This window comes from Salvelinus sp. IW2-2015, unplaced genomic scaffold, assembly GCF_002910315.2.
Source record: "Salvelinus sp. IW2-2015 unplaced genomic scaffold, ASM291031v2 Un_scaffold1498, whole genome shotgun sequence".
Classification (NCBI taxonomy): domain Eukaryota; kingdom Metazoa; phylum Chordata; class Actinopteri; order Salmoniformes; family Salmonidae; genus Salvelinus; species Salvelinus sp. IW2-2015.
The window spans coordinates 164,936-187,008 of record NW_019942946.1 but is presented as its reverse complement, the minus strand read 5'-3'; the positions used below and the strand labels follow the sequence as shown (position 1 = coordinate 187,008).

General features: G+C 46.5%; 2 protein-coding genes across 3 annotated transcripts in view; both read right to left on the bottom strand.

Annotated features, from left to right (window-relative positions):
- Window positions 1-18,994, bottom strand: part of LOC112071032 (zinc finger homeobox protein 3-like) — a 63,076-nt gene extending 44,082 nt beyond the window's left edge. For both annotated transcript variants that reach the window (XM_070439216.1, XM_070439217.1), the window contains exon 1: window positions 18,551-18,994. The gene's annotated coding sequence lies outside the window, so the exon portion shown is untranslated. The remainder of the gene's footprint in view (window positions 1-18,550) is intronic.
- Window positions 1-22,073, bottom strand: part of LOC112071031 (zinc finger homeobox protein 3-like) — a 181,444-nt gene that overhangs the window by 23,006 nt on the left and 136,365 nt on the right. Inside the window, 1 exon segment of the mRNA XM_070439215.1 lies at window positions 21,984-22,068. Within this exon segment, the coding sequence (XP_070295316.1) occupies window positions 21,984-22,068 (85 nt within the window).

Here is a 22,073-nt window from a genome sequence, read left to right as displayed (position 1 = left end):
GGCTCTCTCTCACTCTCTCTCTTGCTCTCTCCCCGTCTCACTGTCTTTTTCTCGCGCTACCCGTTTGCCTCTCTCTCTCTCCCGCCTCCCACCTCCCGCCTCTCACGTCTTTCCCTCTCCAACATGTGGAACCCATTATGGGAAGTTTGAGAGAGGAATGCATGTGTTGAATCTTAATCTGTGCCTTAAAGTGGAGGATTCTGGTTCTCCTTTGTCTCCTAATGCTGTGAAAGTTTCATCTCAAATTAAAAAGGACCCGTTTGATCTACCTAATATTGTTTTCGCTCTCTTCGGGAGATGAAGAAAGTCCAAGTTATCTCTGATCCCACAACGTCCTGCCCCCCCTCTGTCTTTRTTTCCCTGGCTCACAGGCGGGCACATGGCTGTGCTATTTTACGAGCTATTGCTGAGTTTTTAAATGGTCAGAGTTCAATGTTAGGGCACAAAAAGCCTACGGTGGTATTTTCTTTTATTAACCCCACAAACAAACATAAAATACAACGATTATTTTCAAATTAGGCAGCTTAGTTCCAAACTAACAGCACTTAAAACCACTATGGCAACAAAAACTCCTGAATCGTTAGGAGTAATGATAATAATGATAATATTTCCTGTTCAACACAATCATCTCTGGAGGAGGTAACTATGCTATTTTTAATGAGCAATCTTGACGGAAGAATTTATTACAAAAAAAAAGATCACAAAAAAATATTCCATAATGCCTGCTGTTTGTCAGTCATAGGTTAGAGCATGTATGGTATTCAACTCTAAACAGGAAGTACATATCAACYTGATAAACAACAATACCAACACGAGAGTGAATGTCTGCCTGGATGACAACTTTTAAGATTTACCCAAGAGTCTACTCTTTTGGAAGAAACACATCTACCCTTCTCAGTGGGTGATGCAGCAGTGATGCTTWACCATCCTGCAAGTAGCCTCAGTCTATTCAGGCTTCAATACAAGAGCAGAATATAGCTCCATCTTACCTCCAAACACTGCAGAGAAGGTGCCCAGTCCCCCCTCACTCCTCCTCCTCTACCCTCCACCCCCGCCTGCTGCCAGGGTTGGGTTTGGCAGGGAGACCCCTGCGGCTGGATTCCACCTGACAGGAGCTCCTTAACAAGCGCCAGTCATTAACCTCCGGAGCAGGCAGCTGCCYTGTGATGTAGTACGCCGGGCCCGCTGCAGAAGGCCCTATTGATCCCACACATACTTGGTGCCTTCCTGGATGCTTATAATCAATATGCAAATGGCCCGCGGCATTGATTCAATATTAATTTTCAATTAGGRAGTTCTCGGGGGTCCTGAGTGGTCAATACAGAACCATTCAGAGCAAAGGCATGAGCAAGTTGCAGTTGCATTGACMTTCTTCTACCCAAGACAACTTACTTACTGTTTATTTAGCCTGCRTTGCTGTAAGCAKCGATTACGGCTCTGGCTAACAGGCAGAGAGACAGATGGGRCTTTCTCCACTTCCACAACACACACTAAATAAACTGGATTCTGGTGAAAATATATTGTCCAAACTAATCATCTTACACTTAGTTCAWTTTTTTGTCRTTTAAAGGTGGGGTAGTTTCAGGAACAGTCTGAGTAGATTTCCTCAGTATSTTATCAGTTTCACCTGTTCATATCAGCTTTCAGTTAGGAGCTGTTTGATGAGTGAGAAAGGAGAAATGACTCACTGTCSCCTGACATTACTTAACCATGCAAGACATCACACATTTAACGTGTATCATACAATTCCTGATAGGCCTTGCYACAGCAAACAAATYCATATTRAAGACCAGCCTCCATAATTTATGAAAAAKAATTACAGWGGGCCAAGTCACCATGTTAGTACTCTCYCTGAGAGAAAAGCCACATTTACTCAGCTACTTACTCAGACACCAGGGCTTAGGAGKAACGWCTGACCAAACACCATCACCATCAGTCTTCTTTCCTCGCTTTCTTTTGTTTCCAAGTCTTCAATTAGATTTACCAGGTGTCACCCTATCTTCAATATCAGCTCCTGTAGTAATAACCTCTGGAAGGAGGAAATAAGTACTTTCTTCACATCAGTCAAGAATGTGGAGGGAGAGAGGGAGGGAGAGAGCGAGCGAGAGGGAGAAAACATTTTCTCTGTTGAAACGTCGTTCTCTGATAAGTGAGGTAATGGATTCCAGGCAGGACTAGTCCTGCTCTTCAACGTGAAAACAATAGTATTGATTTATAAGCGTGTTGTATTTCCTGTACAGACTGCGTGTCTATCAGAGGRCATTTTATTGAGTGCTTGGGCTTGTCGCTGCGCAGCCTCTCACTTGCTTCCAGCTGMTCAAAGAGGCAGGCGCTCACAGCTGGGCTCTGTTCACTGGGGGAGACATTCTGTAGAGATAGATACCACACTGTGACTGCACCAACCCTCRTAGCCTAGCACCCACTGCCTGCTAGGTAAGATGGGTGACATTATCAGAAAACAATGTCTGTAAAGCAACACTTCCTGCACAAAGGGAGTAGTCCGGMTCGAGGACAGGAAGTAGCACTATATAAATGACAGAGAATGAAACACAGGAAATGGAAATGAGGCCCCTTACAATACAGATAAACTGTCAGGTAGGGGAAGAAACCAAAAAATCCAAACAAACTTCAATCAGTCAACAGAATAGACCAGAATGCAGTCACATCTAATCCAACAGCAACATAGACTGACGAAGAGACGATTGCAGGGAGGGAAGTATAGAAAAAGAGATAAACCGGTAGGGCCACTGGCTGTGCTCACCAGTAGCTGCACTGCCTGCTCTAATTGGTTTAGGGATAACATCAATTACCACATTGCTTATTAATGGATGAAGCCTTTATTGGTTCCATTGATCAGCAGGACTTGTTAGCCATCATCCTACGCAATGGTGGATGTAACAAGCTTACATATTGGCATATCAATTAATGCAATCAATTCCTGCCTAGCAGCTGACATTCCCCTCGCTCTCCCACTCCCCCGCCCCATTCTCCTCGGCCTCTGGAAGACCAAGACAAAAGGCCCATGTCAAAGTAGACTTTTCTAAAGAGATTTTCAAATTATTGCTTAAGTTGAGAGGCGCACGTTCAATCGACTGGGCGGAGGTGTGGCGAAGCAGTAGGGGAGGCAGAGCGGAGTGTAGACGTCTGGTTTGAGTTCAGTAACACACCAGTGTTGGGGGCGTAGAAGTCAAAAGTCCCCCTGCTCTCCCTGCAACAACAGGAAGCTAGAAGATTCCAGTGGATGAAAACAGACTGATTCAAAATGGGAAACACTACAAGAGATTCCACTACTCACTGACTCTCCACACTCCTCGCAGACAGCTGAGGAAATTCAAATCGGATTATCTGCCATACACACCATGGCAAGTGGCACATCTCAAACACCCGTCCCTTGATACTCCCAAGCAGATCACAGCAAACTGCACTCAGCCCCTGTTCTTTAACTGTATAAGTCTGCTTTGACTGMCTAAACCGCCTGTTTCGTTTCAAACTTCCTTTTTTAAATTGAGATCAATGTAGCTTTTTAAGACTCATTGATTAGCACTTAGAATCCTCTTCTCTGTCARGGCTGTTCCACAGGGATGGKCGACTTTAAATACTACTATGRCAGTGTWGTGTCGCCCKAGTAAAARGRGGGCAGAGTCGGGGAGAACATGAGCGATGAATGAGGGAGCAGGGTGTGATAACTGAAAGCACACCATGACAAAGTGGAGGGATTTAACGTTGGGCCCGCAGCACTTCATTTGCTTAATAACAGATCATTCTGTAAGAAAGTGGCTGCTCTGAGGGGGATACCGCCCAACGAGGATGTCTCACTCGCAGAAATCCTATTTGAAGACAACACCTTGWGAGGGCTCATCCTCCTCCACACCTAAGACGATCAGTGCGCATGACAGGCCGTATTAATATGACGCTCCATCTAACTTAAAAACCAAGATGATAGCCCGGGAGAAGGAGGGGCCGTGGGTACTGACTGTGCATGTAGCAGGGTGAGGGTGTGGGGAGTCAGAGCACTCAGAGGGGGGTGTGGGGGGTGCTGAGGATCATGTTGGACCATCACTGCACTCTATGATGACCACGCATGGAGCGGAGGGGCGCAATCACCCCCCTTGAGTCTTGTTAAAAAACAAAGGCCTCCATTTGTTATGGGTACAGCCAGGGCTCATTCTCTCCTATCTGGCTGCTATCTGCCAGACTCCTCCATCACATCCATGACTACCTGATCAAAACACCTCACCCCGAAAGGCACATCCAACAATGCCCTGGCCTGCATCCACATATACTCATCCAAGACACATGCTTGACTGCACCCACGCACAGGCTAAACAGGCTCGAACGTTTTTCCTGTTTAAAGTTGACTTTTTGCCTTTCCATACTAAAGGCAGAGGTTATAGTGTTTAAGGGCTTTTTCAGGGTAGAAGAAACCTTTTGACCAGTTTTAACATCACTGCCTAAAACCTTGTCTTAACTGTCTTTCAAACAACCTTGTAGCAACGTTAGTGAGATAACTCAACATCACTGAGGAGTATACTACTGTATATAAATGCGACAGGAACATACATTTGTACTAAACTGTTGGCTAAAATATATTTCTAGACTGTAGTACAGATATTAAAAGGTGCCTCTGGTAACTGCATTTCCACTTTATGAATGCTGTGAAGGTCAGGGAGAGAGGGAGGGGCTGGCTGTTTGTTTGACAGTGTTATTGCTGTGTCCTATGCTGAGGCCAGACGTGCAGGCAGTTAGTCGGGCACCCCACGCTAGCTGGATCCGAGTCCTCCTGAAGGCTCTCTCAGTCCCTGTCCCCAGAGCAACACAGAAGTGGGCTGAGCAATTAACAATTTCATGCTGATTGCCTGAAGCATGTTTTGCTATGCCATAAAGATAATAGCATGAAGGGCGCAGTAGGCCCCCTCCTCCTTCTCCTCCCCGGTGTTCCTCCATTGCCTCCATCTCTCAATTCTCTCCTGCATGATTCACATCCCAGATATTAGTGTAATGGCTGCTCTGCCTGCCTGTCTGCTTTATTAAAGACGCTGGTCGTTTAGAGGAGGGCATTTAAGAAAAATATCCAGATGACTCCCTGAAGAGTAAACAGGTATGATTATTAAAGGCAGAGGGAAAAACTAGAGTCTCCGTCTCCCACTGGTTCTTGATTTGAAAGTCTAATTTTGCAACAGCACAACAGGTGGGCATGTAGACACAACAACAGAATCCCTCTCCCCGAACACACTGAGCATGCTCTGTAGTGGGCGCTGGTGACAGCCCTCAACCCCCCCCCCCCCCCCCTCCCCACGTGGCGCTGGTTGGAGGACGCTGGCGTGACAGCCCTCAACCCCCCCCCCTCCCCACGTGGCGCTGGTTGGAGGACGCTGCCGTGGACAGCTTTCCACACACACCACTGTGCTCATGGCTGCACAACGGGGAAAACAGGGGCGTTGGTAAACCTTTAAGCAATATTCTACATGAGCAGTTGCACATCAAAGAGTGATAAAGACCGGAGGCATGTAGGTAACATTCTTCCCATGGTAGCATCACATGCCAAACTGACAAGAAAAAGCACACATCAAAATGCTAGCTAGTGTATGTACATATACAGTTATAAACCACATGGGGTTCAAACAATACCTTCCACATCAGTTTATTAGGTTCTGGAAAACAAGCAGGGAAGCAGCCATCTAATCTCATTCATTTCTGATCTACTAGCTAGCCTTTTGCAGAGCTGTCATGCTTTTTCAGAGGTCATATTTCCCATTTTCTAATGCCTCCACCTGCACAGTATGCACACTGCATACATGAACATGGGTTAACGCTAGACACATGCATACACAGAGAGACAAGCAGACACCCACTCACACACACCAGGGAAGCAACCGGCCACTGCAGCGTTGCTAATGAGTGGACAACACCTACAGTAGCACATTGTCCTCAACCCAGACAGTTCACGTGACCCACATTGCGCATAAAGGGCATTGAGCTGCCTCATTTTTAAACTAAAGTGCTGCCTTCATATCACTAATGATATTTCTGTGTTAATGAGTGCATGTTTTTAATGCAGCGCCTCGTCGGGCTGCATTGGCAATCTGAAGATTTATTTATTTCATGTTATGACCAGGACAGGGAAATTTATGAACTTGGGAGGTGGTTTAAAATCAGAACACAGCTCCGATGTGCATTAAACAAGGAAAGGCTTCCAAAAGCCAGTGATTGATTTCTCATGTTATTTCAGATTGTACTGACAAATCTCCCTCTGGGTACAGACAGTGTGTGTCCCTATATTTTTCTGAATCTGCCAGCGAAAGGTAATGAGGTAAATAAATTCACATTTTGATTAAAAATATAATAATAAATGCTTGATTGCATTTCCCCCTGATGGAGTGTGAGTCCCTGAACCTCTTCAGTATTCAAATGACTACATTTTTTTAACAATCCCAGCTCTCGCATGATCATCATTATACCAGGAAAAAAAACAGAGCAGATCAAGAGACAAAATAAATGTGGACTTGAGAGAGATGGAAGTGGACAAAGCATTGCAGCACCAGCCCCTCTACCCCCCAGGCCCTCCCACCCCCGGCTGGTTGTGAATGTCCAGCTGGCGTGGTGACCTCGGCTCCTCACACAGGCATTAGAGGCCACATATTGTTTATGATACGGGGCCACCATCAATTTGCATCCTGAAGTGATCATGACGGTTGGACACACACACACCAAGATACAAAAAAATAAAGAAATCTGCACCAAACCTGAAACTACATTCCCCCCACCACTACCACACACACGTAACCTACTCGCCCCCCCCCCCCCCCCCCACCACTAAATTGCAGTCACATTCCCGTTCGTAGGCGATAATAATTGCAGGACGGCCAATAAATTACTACTGCCTCCATATCAATTATAAGCATCACGTCTGGCAATGAGGAAAATGAGATCTTGTGACAAATTTCATGAGGCTTCGCTGCCCAGCAGCCTTTCTTAACATGCTACAGATAGCAATCCCTTATCTAGCCTCTGTAATGGGGAGCTACGGATAGAGAGATGGAGCTGCAGCCATTTAATTAAAAAGCTATGGGGGGGGCAGTGTAATTCATTGAAGAGGCCCAGGAAGGAGACAAAGCCTTTGTCTCCAATACATATTTTGCTCTACATTGTCACTCATCAGGGACTGAGCTTTCTGTATTTCYTTTGATAGCCATTCGAAGCATTTCCCCCCTTCTTCTCTCCCTGACATTTTTCCCTTCATTTTCTCCTTCTCTCTCTTCCTCTGCTTTTTTATTTCCCAGGAGTACACTGGACTGTTTTCTCCACAGGGACTGTTCCAGCGTTTTTTTACGAATGACTGCGGTGGACGGACAGTGACCCTGAATGAAATGGCCCCTGCACCGAATCGTATTCCCAACTGGGGAGCGAGGGTGAGGGCGCTAGCTTCAAGAGCTCGGCAATGAGGATTTATGGTGGACAGGGAGACGGCAAAATAAAACACCAAAAGGGATGGCCCTTAAATCTCATTCCCTGCCCAATATTCATTGCAGTTGCAATCGGGTGCCCTGATAGAGCGTTGACAAAACGACTGTTGCGTTCAAATTATGGCTTTACTCTCTACTAATATTTAACATCATTAGAAAAGCATTAGAAAACCATCATAAAACCTGGGATTATGACTAGAGCATTAAACACAATGATTATTCAGTGTGTTCCTTCCCCGCTTTGCCTTGGAAATGAGATTTGCTTCACCGTGGCTATGTAGGTGAAAGCAAGAGTATTTCTCATAATTACTATAACATTTGAAAAACATTGCCCTGCATGAATAACTATACCATTTATGSGATTGTGTTTTCTTCCCCAAAAGCAACTTTTTTCAAGATGCTTATGATACCACAGAAGGGCATTAATGCAATTCTACAGAAGCTTTAGCAGACTAATTCAAATATCTCTCCATACCTCCACCTACGAGGCGATGGCCGATCATATAWAGCTTTTTTGCATTGCCAGACAGAGCTAGACAACATCCCTGAATACAAAACCAGATGCTAAATAGCTSAAATGTATACACACACTGCATATCTTATCGGTTAAAAATGAATCATCATTCAAACACCATCCGTTGTCAGCAATATGGAGAAGGGAGGGGGGCGTCACAGTTGTTCAGCGGGAGGGGTTGGGGTTACGGGGGGTGGCTGTAGAGTGTTAAGGCAGCTGACACCAGTGCTCTCGCTGTAGCCATGGCTGCCACTGCGGTCAGGCCACAAACCATTAGCAACACAGCACGCCACAGCAAATAACATTCACAATGCTGTGTAGTATTCTCTCATTTAAAAAAAATACACCCCAACACATTCTCATAACCATARGGCTTATTCAGCATGGACTAATCTGTACACGGAGGATGGATGGATGTGCTATTCCACTTATAGGAGGAGGAGGGCTGTGTGTTACTTTTTGGGGCTTTTCTCGGCAGCCCCATTATCAGCAGCAGCCATCAGCACAAAGATAAAAGATCCTAATGGAGCAGACCCCGGTGGAGATGAAAGGTGCAGAGGATGGCACACTCTGTTTRGAATCCCTAATGCGGCCCCATGTTTCTAGGGGAACGGCCGTCTCTCAGGCCCCTTTCATAGGGCTCCCCGCCGGGGGCCTCAGGGATAAAGGGCTCRTCTTCCTTGTCACGGAGCACTAAGGTACTGACCCCTTGACCCTGCCCTCAAAGGCTCTTCAAAACCTCCTTAGGAGGCACGCAGAMTTCGGAGGGGAGCATATCCATGTCCTCCAAGAATCAATCTAGYCACGGACAATGGAGACACAGTGTGGTAGGGTTAAACCCAGCAAAATACACCCTGTGACATCACCAATACTAACCTCACATGACCAATGATTGGTACACTGCATCTGAATGGAAGGCTCAATGATCACAATGAGGATCGGCAGAGAGAGAGAGAACGTGACTGTACCAGGCAATCCACCAGCTAACTAAATGAGCTAACATTGCAGAAAAGTTCAGAATAAAAAGATAATACAACTTTTCTGTACTTGGAGATAAAACATTATCTTCTTGTGTTCTTAGAGATGGGGTGGACTGTTAGCTAACTCTCCTTGCAGCTACACATTCTTTTGGGGGCAGGAGAAGAGACAGGATAATATAAGAGCAACTCCTTGTCAAGCCTTTGAGAGTAATTCAACTGACACTGATGAGAATCAATGTTCCTTTGAATGCATTACTTGGCAGAATCGGGGGCTTTTGTCCCTTAAACTTAGCCGGCGAAAAATGATGCCCTTCGAACAATGGGGGGAGAGGTGAAAATATAGAGAGTGAGTGAGGGAGAGAGAGAGGGGGGGAGAGAGAGAGAGAGAGGGAAGAGAAGAGAGAGAGAGAGAAAGAGAGAAAGAGGAGAGAGAGAAGAGAGAGAGAGAGAGAGAGAGAGAGGAGAGAGAGAGAGAGAGAGAGAGAGAAGAGAGAGAGAGAGGAAGAGAGAGAGAGAGCAAGTCTTCTCTCCCATTCCCTTTCACAGAGCCAAATGGATTCCGAGCACTTTATGCATTAATCAATCAATATCTCTCACTGTACATGAACGGTGCGACCAAGTTATGAATGACCTTTGCAACAAAAAAAGGACACTTTAATGCACACAAGATAGCTCGTAGCTTAGTAACTTCAGCCCGGTTTTTATCACGCATGATTACACCTTCACAAGGCACAGGGCCATTAATAGTGCACTAAATATGACGAGGTTAGTCGTTATTCAATTTGCACATGGACAGGGTTGGGGGTGGTGCCACTCACCAAGCTCACATGTCTGCCAGCCCCCAGCTCTATGCACTATGCTTTTGTATAAAGAAATATTATATTAACACAGATTTTATCATCATTATTATTTTTTGCTATTAGATTTGTCTAGTGCTTTAGAATATGATAATGCAACAAAATGAAAAAGGTAGACAGTCACCAATCACCAGGGATTTGTATTGGGGCTCACATAAGCGTTAAGTGCACTTCTTTGTAGTYAGGCTCAAGTGCTAATTTAAAGACGGTTCCTATCTTTAGATGAAAGAAGACTAACCACCATCACACTTGAGAGAAATCACAGTAAGTGCAGGGGTGCACTCCAAACCTGCCTGTTGACAATCAGATACAATGTCACCCAACAGTTTGGGTCGATTAGATACAACAACTACAAATGTTTCTGCCCTCTACACTACAACAGAGAAACATTCCAATGAACTATGAACACTAATATATTGTATTGGCAGGTAAGCTGAAGTAACAACTTCTAAGTCGTAATGTATCACAAGCAGCCTCTCAATCAAATGAGTCACTGTCCAGTATTCTCATGATGTTAGGAATTTAAAGTATTTTCTTCTTTTTGATGAAGACACAAATCTTTCATCGTGAATTTGGTCACCCCTCATGGCAAGTACTGACTCTTAACTTACTGAGCAATCAATTCCAATAATGTCTCATTGAATGACTGAATTCTTGAAATCAGATAACATGCACCAGGAAATGTAAAGATACTTTTCCGGAGGCGGGAAACGGAGGGCAGACAAAGAAGGGAAAGAATTAGCCTTTTCTCCATTTCTTTTTTTTAATGGGCTGGAATAAGAAAACGGGGCAGGCAGGCAGGGTAAGGGCTGTGGTGGGGGTGGGGGGGGGGGTATATGGGATTGGGAAAAGGGTAGTAGTGGTGGAGGGGTCTCTCTGTGCCCCGTCCTCAGCGCTGTTGGAGCGTGGAGGTGAAGCGTGGAGACAGAGTGGAACGGACAGGAGCTGACTGCACAGAGAGCCACAGAAAGGAAGAGCTCAGGCCAGGAGCACACATTAATGCTATTGTGGGCCACTCACAATGGGGCCTGGAAAGTGACTGCGGAAGGCCCTTAAACAAAGGAGACATCATTCTCTCTCCCCCACCCAATTAGATTTTCTCGCCCCGTTTTACATGACAAAAACACGGTCCATTTTTCCCAATTCCCCCTGCCATATTGGGCCCCGTTGACACAGGACCAGAGGAAACCAAACAAACGGCAGATTAGTGCTCGGTCTGGCTGATTGACAGTGGCCTGCACCGTCCATTCAGACACCGCCACTGTAGCGCCATACTGTTTCTCGCCCCCAAATATGTGCCCCGTCTCAACCTTCCCACGTGCCTGAGATATTCAACATATACATGAGAGAGACACTCATTTCCAAAACACACCCCATAATCATTACTTTTTTCTCACCAGGTCCTCTGAAYTGATATTTCACACAGCCCAACAGGAACTAAATACATTATCTAGCTCCCAAACTGTAGCAGATGTGTACATATTATCTCCAAACAAAAGGGCTGCTCTTGCTTGGGGTTAGCCCCTTCCATCTCTCTACAGCAGGGTTTCTCTAGTCTAGTTATTTTAACTGTGTGTGCTGGCTGTTTAATAGCCATTGACTTGCCTGTTATTTCCAACACAGTTCACTATCCGTGGTTCATTAAGGGAACAGGGAAGAGTGACAAGGACCTGGAAGTTAATACTACTCCCTGAGTGCCAGGCCACCCTTCTCAGACACCATTAGTCCCTGTTTTAAAATTCAGATGACCACAGACCATAGACGCTTCAGTGTAATCCCTCTCCATTTCTATTAAGAGTCACACAGGGGAGCAGCACCAGCTCCATCCCCTACAGAGGGCTATGTGGCCTGGGGAGAGGAGAGGCCTTTAGCCTGTCTGGTGCACTGGGCTATGCTTCCTGCTGCACACTGACCTCTCTGCTCTCTCTCTCTCTCTCTGCATCTACATCATCATCAACGTGTTACAGCACTGTCTAACCTGCTCCTGAATAAGCAGAGGTTGCTCTCACCTGCATTGACACCGGCTGTGGGCACACTGGCTAAAGGCCCAGACTCTCTCTGGATGCTGCGGGTTTATCCTGTACCTTATGACTCTGAGTAAGGCTGTTGTTGTGCATTCTGAATCTCAGACCAAGGACTTATATAAAGGCAAATGTTGTCTTTTTTGGGTCCAAGTTAATAAATTATTTCTAAACTGGCCATCCAAGTCGACATGTATCACGGCAGGGAGAGCATTAAAACTTCAAAAACAAGTGCATGAGACCATCAGCCTGAGTGAGCGAGGCAAAAATCTTTTTATAGCAGCACTTGGTCTAACATAGCGGCACAACTCTAAAGTGGGCCTGAATTGCGTGTCCTTCCCTCTTGACTGTGCAGCGTGGCTGAATTGACTCGATACGCCGGGCTCTCCTGTATGCTTACTGAGCAGGTAGCGTGAKAATTGACCTTTGCTTGGTTTCTTAACAGTGGATTATTCATCTTAATGGTTCAGATTGGTCAGGGTGGTTTTTCTGCTGTCTTCCAACATATTTTCCTCTCTCTCTCCCYTCMTTYTGTCTTCCAAATTCATTTTTAAATGAAAGAATATGCTTTACAGAACTCTGAGGGCTCAACAAATAACCATGCCAAAAATCCCAGAACAATAKAAAAGGAAAAAGCCCYTATAAACTGCTGCAGGGATTGGAAATCAACAGGCAATGATTGCATATGCAGTAACCGTTTTATAGGCAATGTGTGAAACAAAGACAATAGGAAATTCAGAAAACAGATCTGCCCATGATTTTATCTGAGTAGTTTATTTCTAATCATGAGTATAAATGAGGCACTATTTCACGAGGAAATGCAGAGCTTTAATCTGAAACCAATGAGTGACACAACAGAGAGAAACACACTTGTCTTCTTGGCCGTATTCATTCTGGGTAGTGTTTGAGAGGCAGGCCTTTGTCTCAGTGGCTGTGCCCTGCATACTGTAATGTAAYCAGACACCAGGTCGAGAGGATGGCCAAGACACTTAATACAACACGTTTAAGAAGCAGATACAATCCCTCAGATGGGAGCTATGTCTTTGATGCAGTGCTTCTGCTCTAATGACTGGTGAATCTCCTCTCCACCGACCCGCCCTGTCTGAGGGGCCCGCGCCCAAACACTGCGCTAAAATAATACGCAATAGTCATTTTTCTGGGAGTTTTTGCACTTTAAATACCATCCATCAGTGGGCCAGGGCGGACTCCTCTGGCCCATCTAAACAGGCTTGTGGGGGACTCTGTCTAGTAGCAGCAAATAAAATAGCAGTGACAAGGCAGCGGGCCCAACCAGACAAAGAGACAGTGTGAGGGCTATGCCTTCCACCGGATCAGGAGGGACGCCATAAATCTAGCCCAGTCAAACAGCAGGAATGTCCCAGTTTGTCAAAAACAAATACCATCTTGTCTTGGATCGTCACTGMGCAGAAAAAGGGCCTCACATCTGGTTAAATAGAGTCAGCCAGACTTCCACCCAGCCCAGGCCATGGGCATAACTGACTTCCAAATCCAGACTTCAGCCCTTCTTTAACAAACAGGCCTTCACACGGAAACGGCTGTCCAATCAGCAGCCACAGAGCACCACCACACTACCCCTCAACACTCTGCATCTAAACATTCATCCTCTATTAGGGCCAATGTTAACACTTTGTTTGAAGCGGGGAGGGAGATTCCCCTGCAGTATGCAGACACTGGGCCAGGAGCTGAAGGTGTGCTGTGATCAATAGCCTGCCCAGTGTGGGTGGTGTATAGGTGAGGCCGGAGTGGTCCTTTGAGGCCGGGGGGACAGTGTGAGAATCCCTGTCTCTGTACTGTTGATACCCAGCCTATCCCTGTGGGGGGAAAGGTGATGATGGTTGCCGGGGGTAACAGGAGACAGCCCGAGCCGAGCCAAACACCTGCTCCCCCCTACGGACCGCTGATAGAGTGTACTGATGTCACCACCATAACAAACCTGGACTCTCTCTCTCTCTCATATTTCCCCATGTATTTTTCTCCTCACTCACTCATCCATACCCTCCCTCCCTAGAGAATAATCAGACGCAGGCTGAATCAATGGCAGGAGTGCAGGCCCACAGGTAAAGGTTAGCAGGGTTCACTATTGAATTATTCCTGCTCCTCTCTCATCACCGCCATCTGCCTGGCTGCTATTAATTGATGAGGTGGAGGGACAGACAGCACAAGGCTCTGACGCCAACGCACACACACAACGCTGTATGTGTGTGTATGAAAGTGTGTGTCTGTGTGTGTGAGAGAGAGAGAGAGAGAGAGAGAGAGAGAGAGAGAGAGAGAGAGAGAGAGAGAGAGAGAGAGAGAGAGAGAGAGAGAGAGAGAGAGAGAGAGAGAGAGAGAGAGGGTATGGTGAGTAAGAAACACACACACATTCAGACACCACAGTGGTTCTCTCCGCCAGTCATTCACATCTATCACGGGGCAGATAATGAATCATCTCTTGCTTTCAGCCAGTGTTTGTTTCATCTGCCTTTATTGTAATGGAGCCTTCAGAGTGTGAGGGCAGGTTGGCTGCTGGAGAGGGCATTCTTTACTCCCTGGTTTTGTTCTGCTGTCAGGCTGGGAGAAGCTGGGAGAGTCAGGGCTGCTGAGCTGAGACTGAACTCATCCAGAGCAAAGATCATGGCCTTTGATCTGCCAGTGCTCTCTMGGGGGACAAACAGGCCTTATTAAAAAAGACTAAATAAAGCTTTCCCTGCCTCCATTCTAAACTTCCCAAACTTCTCCACTTCTCCACTCTCTCATGTTGCCTATGGTCAAATTGAGCTGCCTTGATTCTGACAGTGAGTGAACTGCTTGGTCTCGCAACACCAAAACATAGCAACAAATAAAGCGATCTAACGGCGTTTAAGAATTTATTGGCTCTTGTTCCCAGAATACCTGACATAKACAAACAGTGCAATCAATAGCAAATGTATCCGAACAAGGGCCTACTGGGCGTGAGATCAAAATGTGTGTCTTGGGGGAAGTCCAAGTAAGCTACAAAGAAAACTTATCTGCTTATGTCAAATGAAAAGTTACAAGTGCTAGTGATCGGCAGYAGAGGTAGCCACATTACAGACGTATCGTATAGCGATCAAATGTTAGGCTGTGATGGATTTATGGATGTGCCTATGTGTGCTGTCCAGGATTGCCCTAAAACAGAGCTTTGACTGGATGGGATTTATATGGAACACTTGGCGTTATTGGTGTAGTGTGATTACAGAGCCAGTGAAATGAGTCACACTGGGGAAGTGACTGTGATACACTTACATTACAGCATTTCCTCTAAATAAACCAAGATGGCTGCCAAGCCGCTGTCTGCACTAGTGGAACAACAGCCAGCCATGTTGCACATCTGCAAAGACGCTGCAGTAGAATCCTAGAAACACTCACCTRGACTAAACTCATAATAACCTAGTCACTAAAAACTCATATAGTACACAAGGTATTTTCACACTATCAGAAATGATACAATGAACATGTACTCACTTCGCTCTCAAAGCACTTACGGCTTTTCCTCTCCTCCTCTTATGCTTCCTGTCTGACACTGTCGCTGCTGCTGGTTTAATCAAACCCATCAGAGCCATTCTCTGTACGTCAGCGCAGCTATTCTCAGTTCCCCTTTCTGCAACCACAGAGCCAGCAGTCCTCCATGCCCTCAAGCCAGACTGACAGGCCCACAAGAGAGTCTGTGGTCACTCTCTCGCTGAGTGACAGGAAGGCAAGCAGGGCTACTGCATACCCCCCACCCCACAGACCCCTCATCTCCAACAGTGTGCAACCCAGCACCCTAAACCGCTGCTCCCCACCTCTGCTCAGATATGCAGCAGCAAAGCCTCAGGGCCTGGAAATGGAACTCATTAACACGGTTAGTAAGTACAAATYAGAAGACTGTCTCCTGATGGACTGTCTATCTRTTGGATCAGCTTTCAAGGAGAGCGTCTGGTAATGACGGGAGCGAGGGAAACCAATATTATAATGCGCTGCCTGTCTCCTCTCTGCTGACGGRGACGCACCTTGGCGGCGGCTGAAATAAAGGCCTGAAAACGGGCTCGATGACAGGGAGCGAGGGCCTCTCTCACCCACACACCCGCRAACTCTGTGTGTGTGGACACCTATGTGTGCACTRATTTATGAGTYTGTGCAACATAAAATCCAGRTCAGGTTTACACCCATGTGCCATCCCTGATGCTGAAAAGCACACACAGAGCACAGCACACATAGTGAACAAACTCAATAGGGCCTAGTGTATCTATGTAGAAGGCTCATTATGCAAAAAGGTTTTTATGTTTAAAGTTCAAGCTGAAAAGTAGACTGAGTATATTTTGTCCAAACTTTGTTTAGGAATAAAATATCTTTGTAGTTTCTGAGTTCACCCTTCATTTGGCCTCCTCTCACTATCCCTCTCTGTTTCTCTCTTCCCCCTAAAGCCTGGTGCTCTACTGCATAGGCCATCTATTGGGTTGACTGACAGACACACAGTGGGCCAGTCTGTTCACCTGCCAGGCAGAGAGAGGCTGAGGCAGTGCAGCCAGTGGTCAGCGCCATCCAGCCCAGTGCTTAGTGCTCTGGCGTACAGTCATGAAARGCAGGAAGAATGAATATGGACACAGGACGTTTTGATTCATAGTCTATCCCAAAATAGGATRGTGGCTTTCTGGTCAATTTGCTATTGCAGGATGAGCCAGCAGTGGAATTTATACAGAGGCATCTATAAACCAGGGGGAAAGAAAATACTTACTTGTGTGAGTTTGGACAGCAGGGCCATATGAGTGCGACTGCGTAATGTGCACAACTGGAAAGTCTATAAAGTCATTATTTCAGCTTTTTTAATAATAAAAGGCTAGTTTTTTTGTAAAAAAAAAAAAGAAAGGTAATGTATTTATGAAATTCCTGCCACGTTCTGCGGACAGCAAACAATTTCCTCTGCTCTCAGTGCCCCTGGGTCCTGGATTAGAGGCCAGCCGTCTGACAGGAGCCAGACTGGGCACTGGGCCCCGGGCCCTACAGGGGCCCCTCCTCACCCTAATAACCCTCCTCACCCAGACCTCATCTCCACTCTGCATCACCGCAATAACAGCCTTTATTAAAACAGCATACAGCAAAGTCAATTTCAGATTGGACATAATATGGCGTGGAAGAAGTGGCTGGTGGTTAGGGGCTACAATATCCTGTTTCTGGGAAGGTTTACGTAGCATTTTAACAAGCATGAAAAAAGGATGACATTCCAAGGATGGCTGTTGTCTGTCTCCTGTGCTCCTTCCGTCTGTGGGAGGGAGCTGTGCTGCATGCCGCCCCCGCAACGCCATCYGAGRGTGGCCAGGCTCACCCCTGCTTTCCCCTGGCTTCTGCTCTCACAGCCCCGCCACAGGACCCGCTCTTTCAGGAACACTGTGGGAGCTGGAGAAGGTAAAGCTCAAAGCCTAGCTAATGTGCAGCTCTCAGGGGCTATAGACAGGCAGGGGGTGAGAGGAAGGGAGAGGACCTGGCTTCTATACTGCATGAGCGTGAGATATTCCAGCCCAGTTTAGGTGAGGATGGTTTGAAAGCCCACCATTCCCCCCCCACTGTTGACATATCCTGTCGGCTGTCCKAGAGCCTCCGTAAGGGCTGCCAGAGAGCTGGGGGCCCCAGAAGATGAGTGAGGATCCTGCATTTGCCTTATTAGAATATATTTTGGGGCATGAAGCTCTTTGCCAGCTTTTTTGGGATCATAGAATTATGTATGAGACGGAAAGGGAAAGAGGCGCGTGGGGATAAGAGGGATGCCTCTGTTGTCAGGACAGGGCTTGCTATTAAGTGTGTGACCCTGGAAGCGCACCCCTTTTAGTGAAACAAGCAGCGGGTTTCAAATTGGATTCCGCCAGTATGCAGTAATTCCACGCATCCTTTGGCCTCATTTCCATTTGCCCATGCAAACAGCCTGCATGCTCCTCTGCCCACTCGCTAAGCCACACCCACTGGGATGTGCCGGCCAGGCTCTTGTTACTGCGCTTCCTGGTTAGAGACCTGAGTAGCAAGCTCTGCTGGTGGGGTGTTTACCATGGCTACTGCAGTGTCACTATCCAGCCCACCCGTCACCCCTCTATACCCCCCCTCTGACTGCTGCTAAACCGCTGACTGGCCAGGCAGGCCCCTGTGTCCTGAGAGACTGGAGACAATGAGTGGAGGCTGCTCTGACGGGCCCGGCCCCAGCCTCCCTCCCAGCCACCTCACAGACAGGGATTTCCTCCTGCGATGAGAGCCAAGCCGTCACAGACCAGTGATCAAGGGCCTGCCATCTGTGACTGAGGCAGATTTACAGCAGGGGCTAATCCACACCGTCAGCCCTGTTTGTTCTCCTTCTCAGCCTCCTCCGCACACACACACAAGTGCAGGCACACACCGCAGACTCCCTCTGTGAAACACACACACTCACTGCTTCCCTCCATATCTGTGGCCTGCTCCCCTCCACCACACCACTAGGACCCTAGTCACTGGCAAAAGGGCACCCACCATGCAGTAACCATTTAACTTTGCCCTTTTTAAAAGGCATGATCTAATTCTGTTCAGTGCTCAAAAAATAACTTTAGTCCATTAACTGTTATGAAATGAGAAACCCCAATGTGTCAGTGAGTTATATGCCCTGGTGAACATCACTCATAAGAAATAGTGTCATCCAATGCCCGAGTGTCACACTAGCTATCAGTCCCCATACACACAAACCCACACACACACATACCTGGAACAAGAGTTTCTCCTCTCGTCTCTTCTCCCCTCCCTCTCTCTGCCAGTGTATCCAGTGAGGTGTCGGTGTCTGGGCTGTGTGCGGTGTGTTAGTACAGGGCAGCAGCGGGCTGTGCTCTGTGGCCACCCCAGCCACACAGGGGCAGGGCAGCTGTGTGGCTGGGGTGTGGGTGTGGCTGGGGTCCCTCTGAGGCCTCCTTTGTTCCCCCCCYGCCAGCCAGAGAAAGGGTTAAAGAAGACAAATGGAGGCCGAGCCACAGAGGAACATGCTTAAGCAGCACATTTTCAGAGCGGGGGCAGGAATTAAAACAATGGCTGCCTTTTATCCCAGCGTTGGTCTAATTGGACAGGAAATTCATCTCTCCCGCCTTAGCAGCACTCTCCCTGGACGCTCTACAGAGGGGAGACATGGCACCAAAAACCTCTAGGCCTTCGGATTCCGCCTGCCCAGCTGCCCGTACACCACAGCTTCCTAAAAACACAGACCTTTCACCCAGCAAGGTTTTCTGTGTGAGTGCATGTGTGATTACACACCTTGCAAACACTGTCCTAGTCTCTGTGCTGCCTGCATCTGTTTGCAGACAGAAGCCTTCTTGTGTTGTCATCTGTCCTTTTTCCTTCATGACATCACTCTGGTCTTTGATACAGTGGTCAGGGCTCCTGGGGCTGTTGCAGGGAGGCTGCTGATTGGGGGAAGCCTAGTTCCTAGCTAGCTCCTGTGGAGACTAGTAGCCCAGCACCTAACACCAACAGAGCAGCGCTCCAAGCCCAGCAGCAGTCAGGGGAATTACTGCCTAGCTGACCCAGAAATCCAGGGTCAGCTTTGTTTTAACAAGCAGGGGAACCTTCCACCACTTTAGCAACTGTGCCTCGACCACAAGAAAGGGTCCTGCGCCTCCGAAGAGCCAGCGGGGAGGAAATTAATATTACACCAGGAGGGAATGGTTCAGCTCTAAAGGGGGGGGGGGGCTGGGTCATTCGCTGGTGCTGGAACAAGGCATTAGGAGGTGAAGCGGTAGTTTGGCAGAAGGGGGAGGAGTCTAGGAATTCACAAAAGTTCATTCTCGCTGATGAAAAGGTATGTTCATTATCAGCGTAATTCGATCAAGATGCTCGAAGGGGGGGGGGGGTAGGAGAACGAGGAAAGGCTGACATTCTTTATTACACACTTCATTTCATTTAACGGACCTTTAAAAACTATATAAAGGCTGACATTCTTTATTACACACTTCATTTCATTTAACGGACCTTTAAAAACTATATATAAAGGAAAAAAGAAAGGGTAAAGGAGAGAGGGAAAACTTTGCCCTGGCTCTTAAAGGGGATGTGGCAGCCGTTCCAGACGCTCTTGGTCTGCGCCCAGTCTTTTCCTGGCAGAGAGTGTCCGCTGGCCTGTAAGGTGGGAGCGAGCAGAGCCTGACTTTGTAACACAATCAATCAGGCCTTCAGCACTGAGCCTCACAGAGCTCCGTTTGGTAAACATCAAGTCACAGGCTATTAAAGGATCCGCTGGCTTTCTAAAGTCCCAGGATGCCAGACTGTTCAGAGGCATGACAACAACGGCCTGGTGCATAGCCGCTAACAGAGTCACTAACACAGGATAGGGACTGGGAGAGACATTAGGAGATCTCTACGCTTACGGTTAAATTACCGGATTATAATGATCTCTGGATGTCTTGATAAAACAACGCCCTGTACACATGAGCAATTCCACCCTTTGACCTTGTGATACATTTACAATGAACTCCCCTTGACTTTCATCAGTGTGTTACAATCAGCCAAACCTAATGATCTAATTCCTAACAACCCTCCCGTTCTATTTCCTAACCTCTCAGGTCAAAAGTAGCTGAATTACTTTTGGGAAAAGATGAGGTGATTAAATTAATCAACTGAAGGACCTGACAGCAAGGCAATCAAGTCATCTTAAAAGTACACACTTCACGCAGGCATTAACCTTGAACTAAACCCCACTAGCGGCCTGAACAATTATCACAGAGTAGAATTTTTTTTATCCACCATCTTGTAGTGTTTGTCGTGTGTTTACTGTGGGATAATGTGGTCTGGTTGCTACTTTCCTGCCTCTCTCCGTACCTGATGGAGGAAGTTTTCTATACCACGAGGGGGGCGCAGAGCACCAGCGTAGGTGGGAGCTTTCCTGTTAGATATGCACTTGTCGCCAGCAAAAGTAAAACCATCTAGAGCACCTGTATTTTGAATCTGAGGTGCCAAAAGAAAAATATTGTGCACCTTTATCATAGTTTACCTGCTTATATCAATATCATAGCACAGACTCAGTGGCATTGGAGCTGTTTGTCTTTTTGAATACGATACGGCACAGACACTTACTCACATTTCAACCACTGTTACTTTTTAGAATCAGTTTATCATGTATGTTTTTGATTACATTTCCTTGCAGGGAAAGATAACAACAGCAACAGCAGCACAGTCACTGCTAAAGGTGTCTGGTTCCATGAAAGTAGTCAAATTATCTTTGATAATTAACATAAGCACTACTGCTCAGATCTATACCGCAGAGGACATAAAATAAAGCCCTCTTTAGTCCCTGTGTGAAGTATTATGAAGCATGACAGGTACAGCCAGTAGCTGTTAGGTGTGTCTGTATCCCCTTGTAAAGATATAGTGGAGAGTAAGTCCTCCCCTTGTAAAATATAGTGGAGAGTAAGTCCTCCCATGTGAAATATAGTAGAGAGTAAGTCTCCCCATTGTAAAATATAGTAGAGAGTAAGTCCTCCCATTGTAAAATATAGTAGAGAGTAAGTCCTCCCATTGTTAAAATATAGTAGAGAGTAAGTCCTCCCATTGTAAAATATAGTGGAGAGTAAGTCCTCCCATTGTAAAATATAGTGGAGAGTAAGTCCTCCCATTGGTAAAATATAGTAGAGAGTAAGTCCTCCCATTGTAAAATAGTAGAGAGATCTGTAATTGTGAAGTACCTCCCTTGTAAATATAGTGGTGGAGTAGTCCTCCCATTGTGGAAAATATATAGTAGAGAGTAAGTCCTCCCATTGTAAAATATAGTGGAGAGTAAGTTCTCCCATTTGTAAAATATAGTGGAGAGTAAGTCCTCCCATTGTAAAATATAGTGGAGAGTAAGTCCCCCATTGTAAAATATAGTGGAGAGTAAGTTCTCCCATTGTAAAATATAGTAGAGAGTAAGTCTCTCCATTGTAAAAATATAGTGTGGAGATAAGTCCTCCCATTGTAAAATATAGTGGAGAGTAAATCTTCCATTGTAAAAATATCGTGGAGAGTAAGTCCTCCATTAAATATGTAGAGAGTAAGTTCCCTGCTCCTCCCATTGTAAAATATAGTGGAGAGTAAGTCCTCCATTGTAAAATATAGGTGGAGAGTAAGTCCTCCCATTGTAGAATATAGTGGAGAGTAAGTCCTCCTGCTCTATATCTTACCCGTACTCAGCAAGACGGACACTTGCGGATGGTGAAGATTGGCGCTGAGCTCCTCGTCATCCTCAGGCAGGCCCTTCTGCAGGAGCTTGA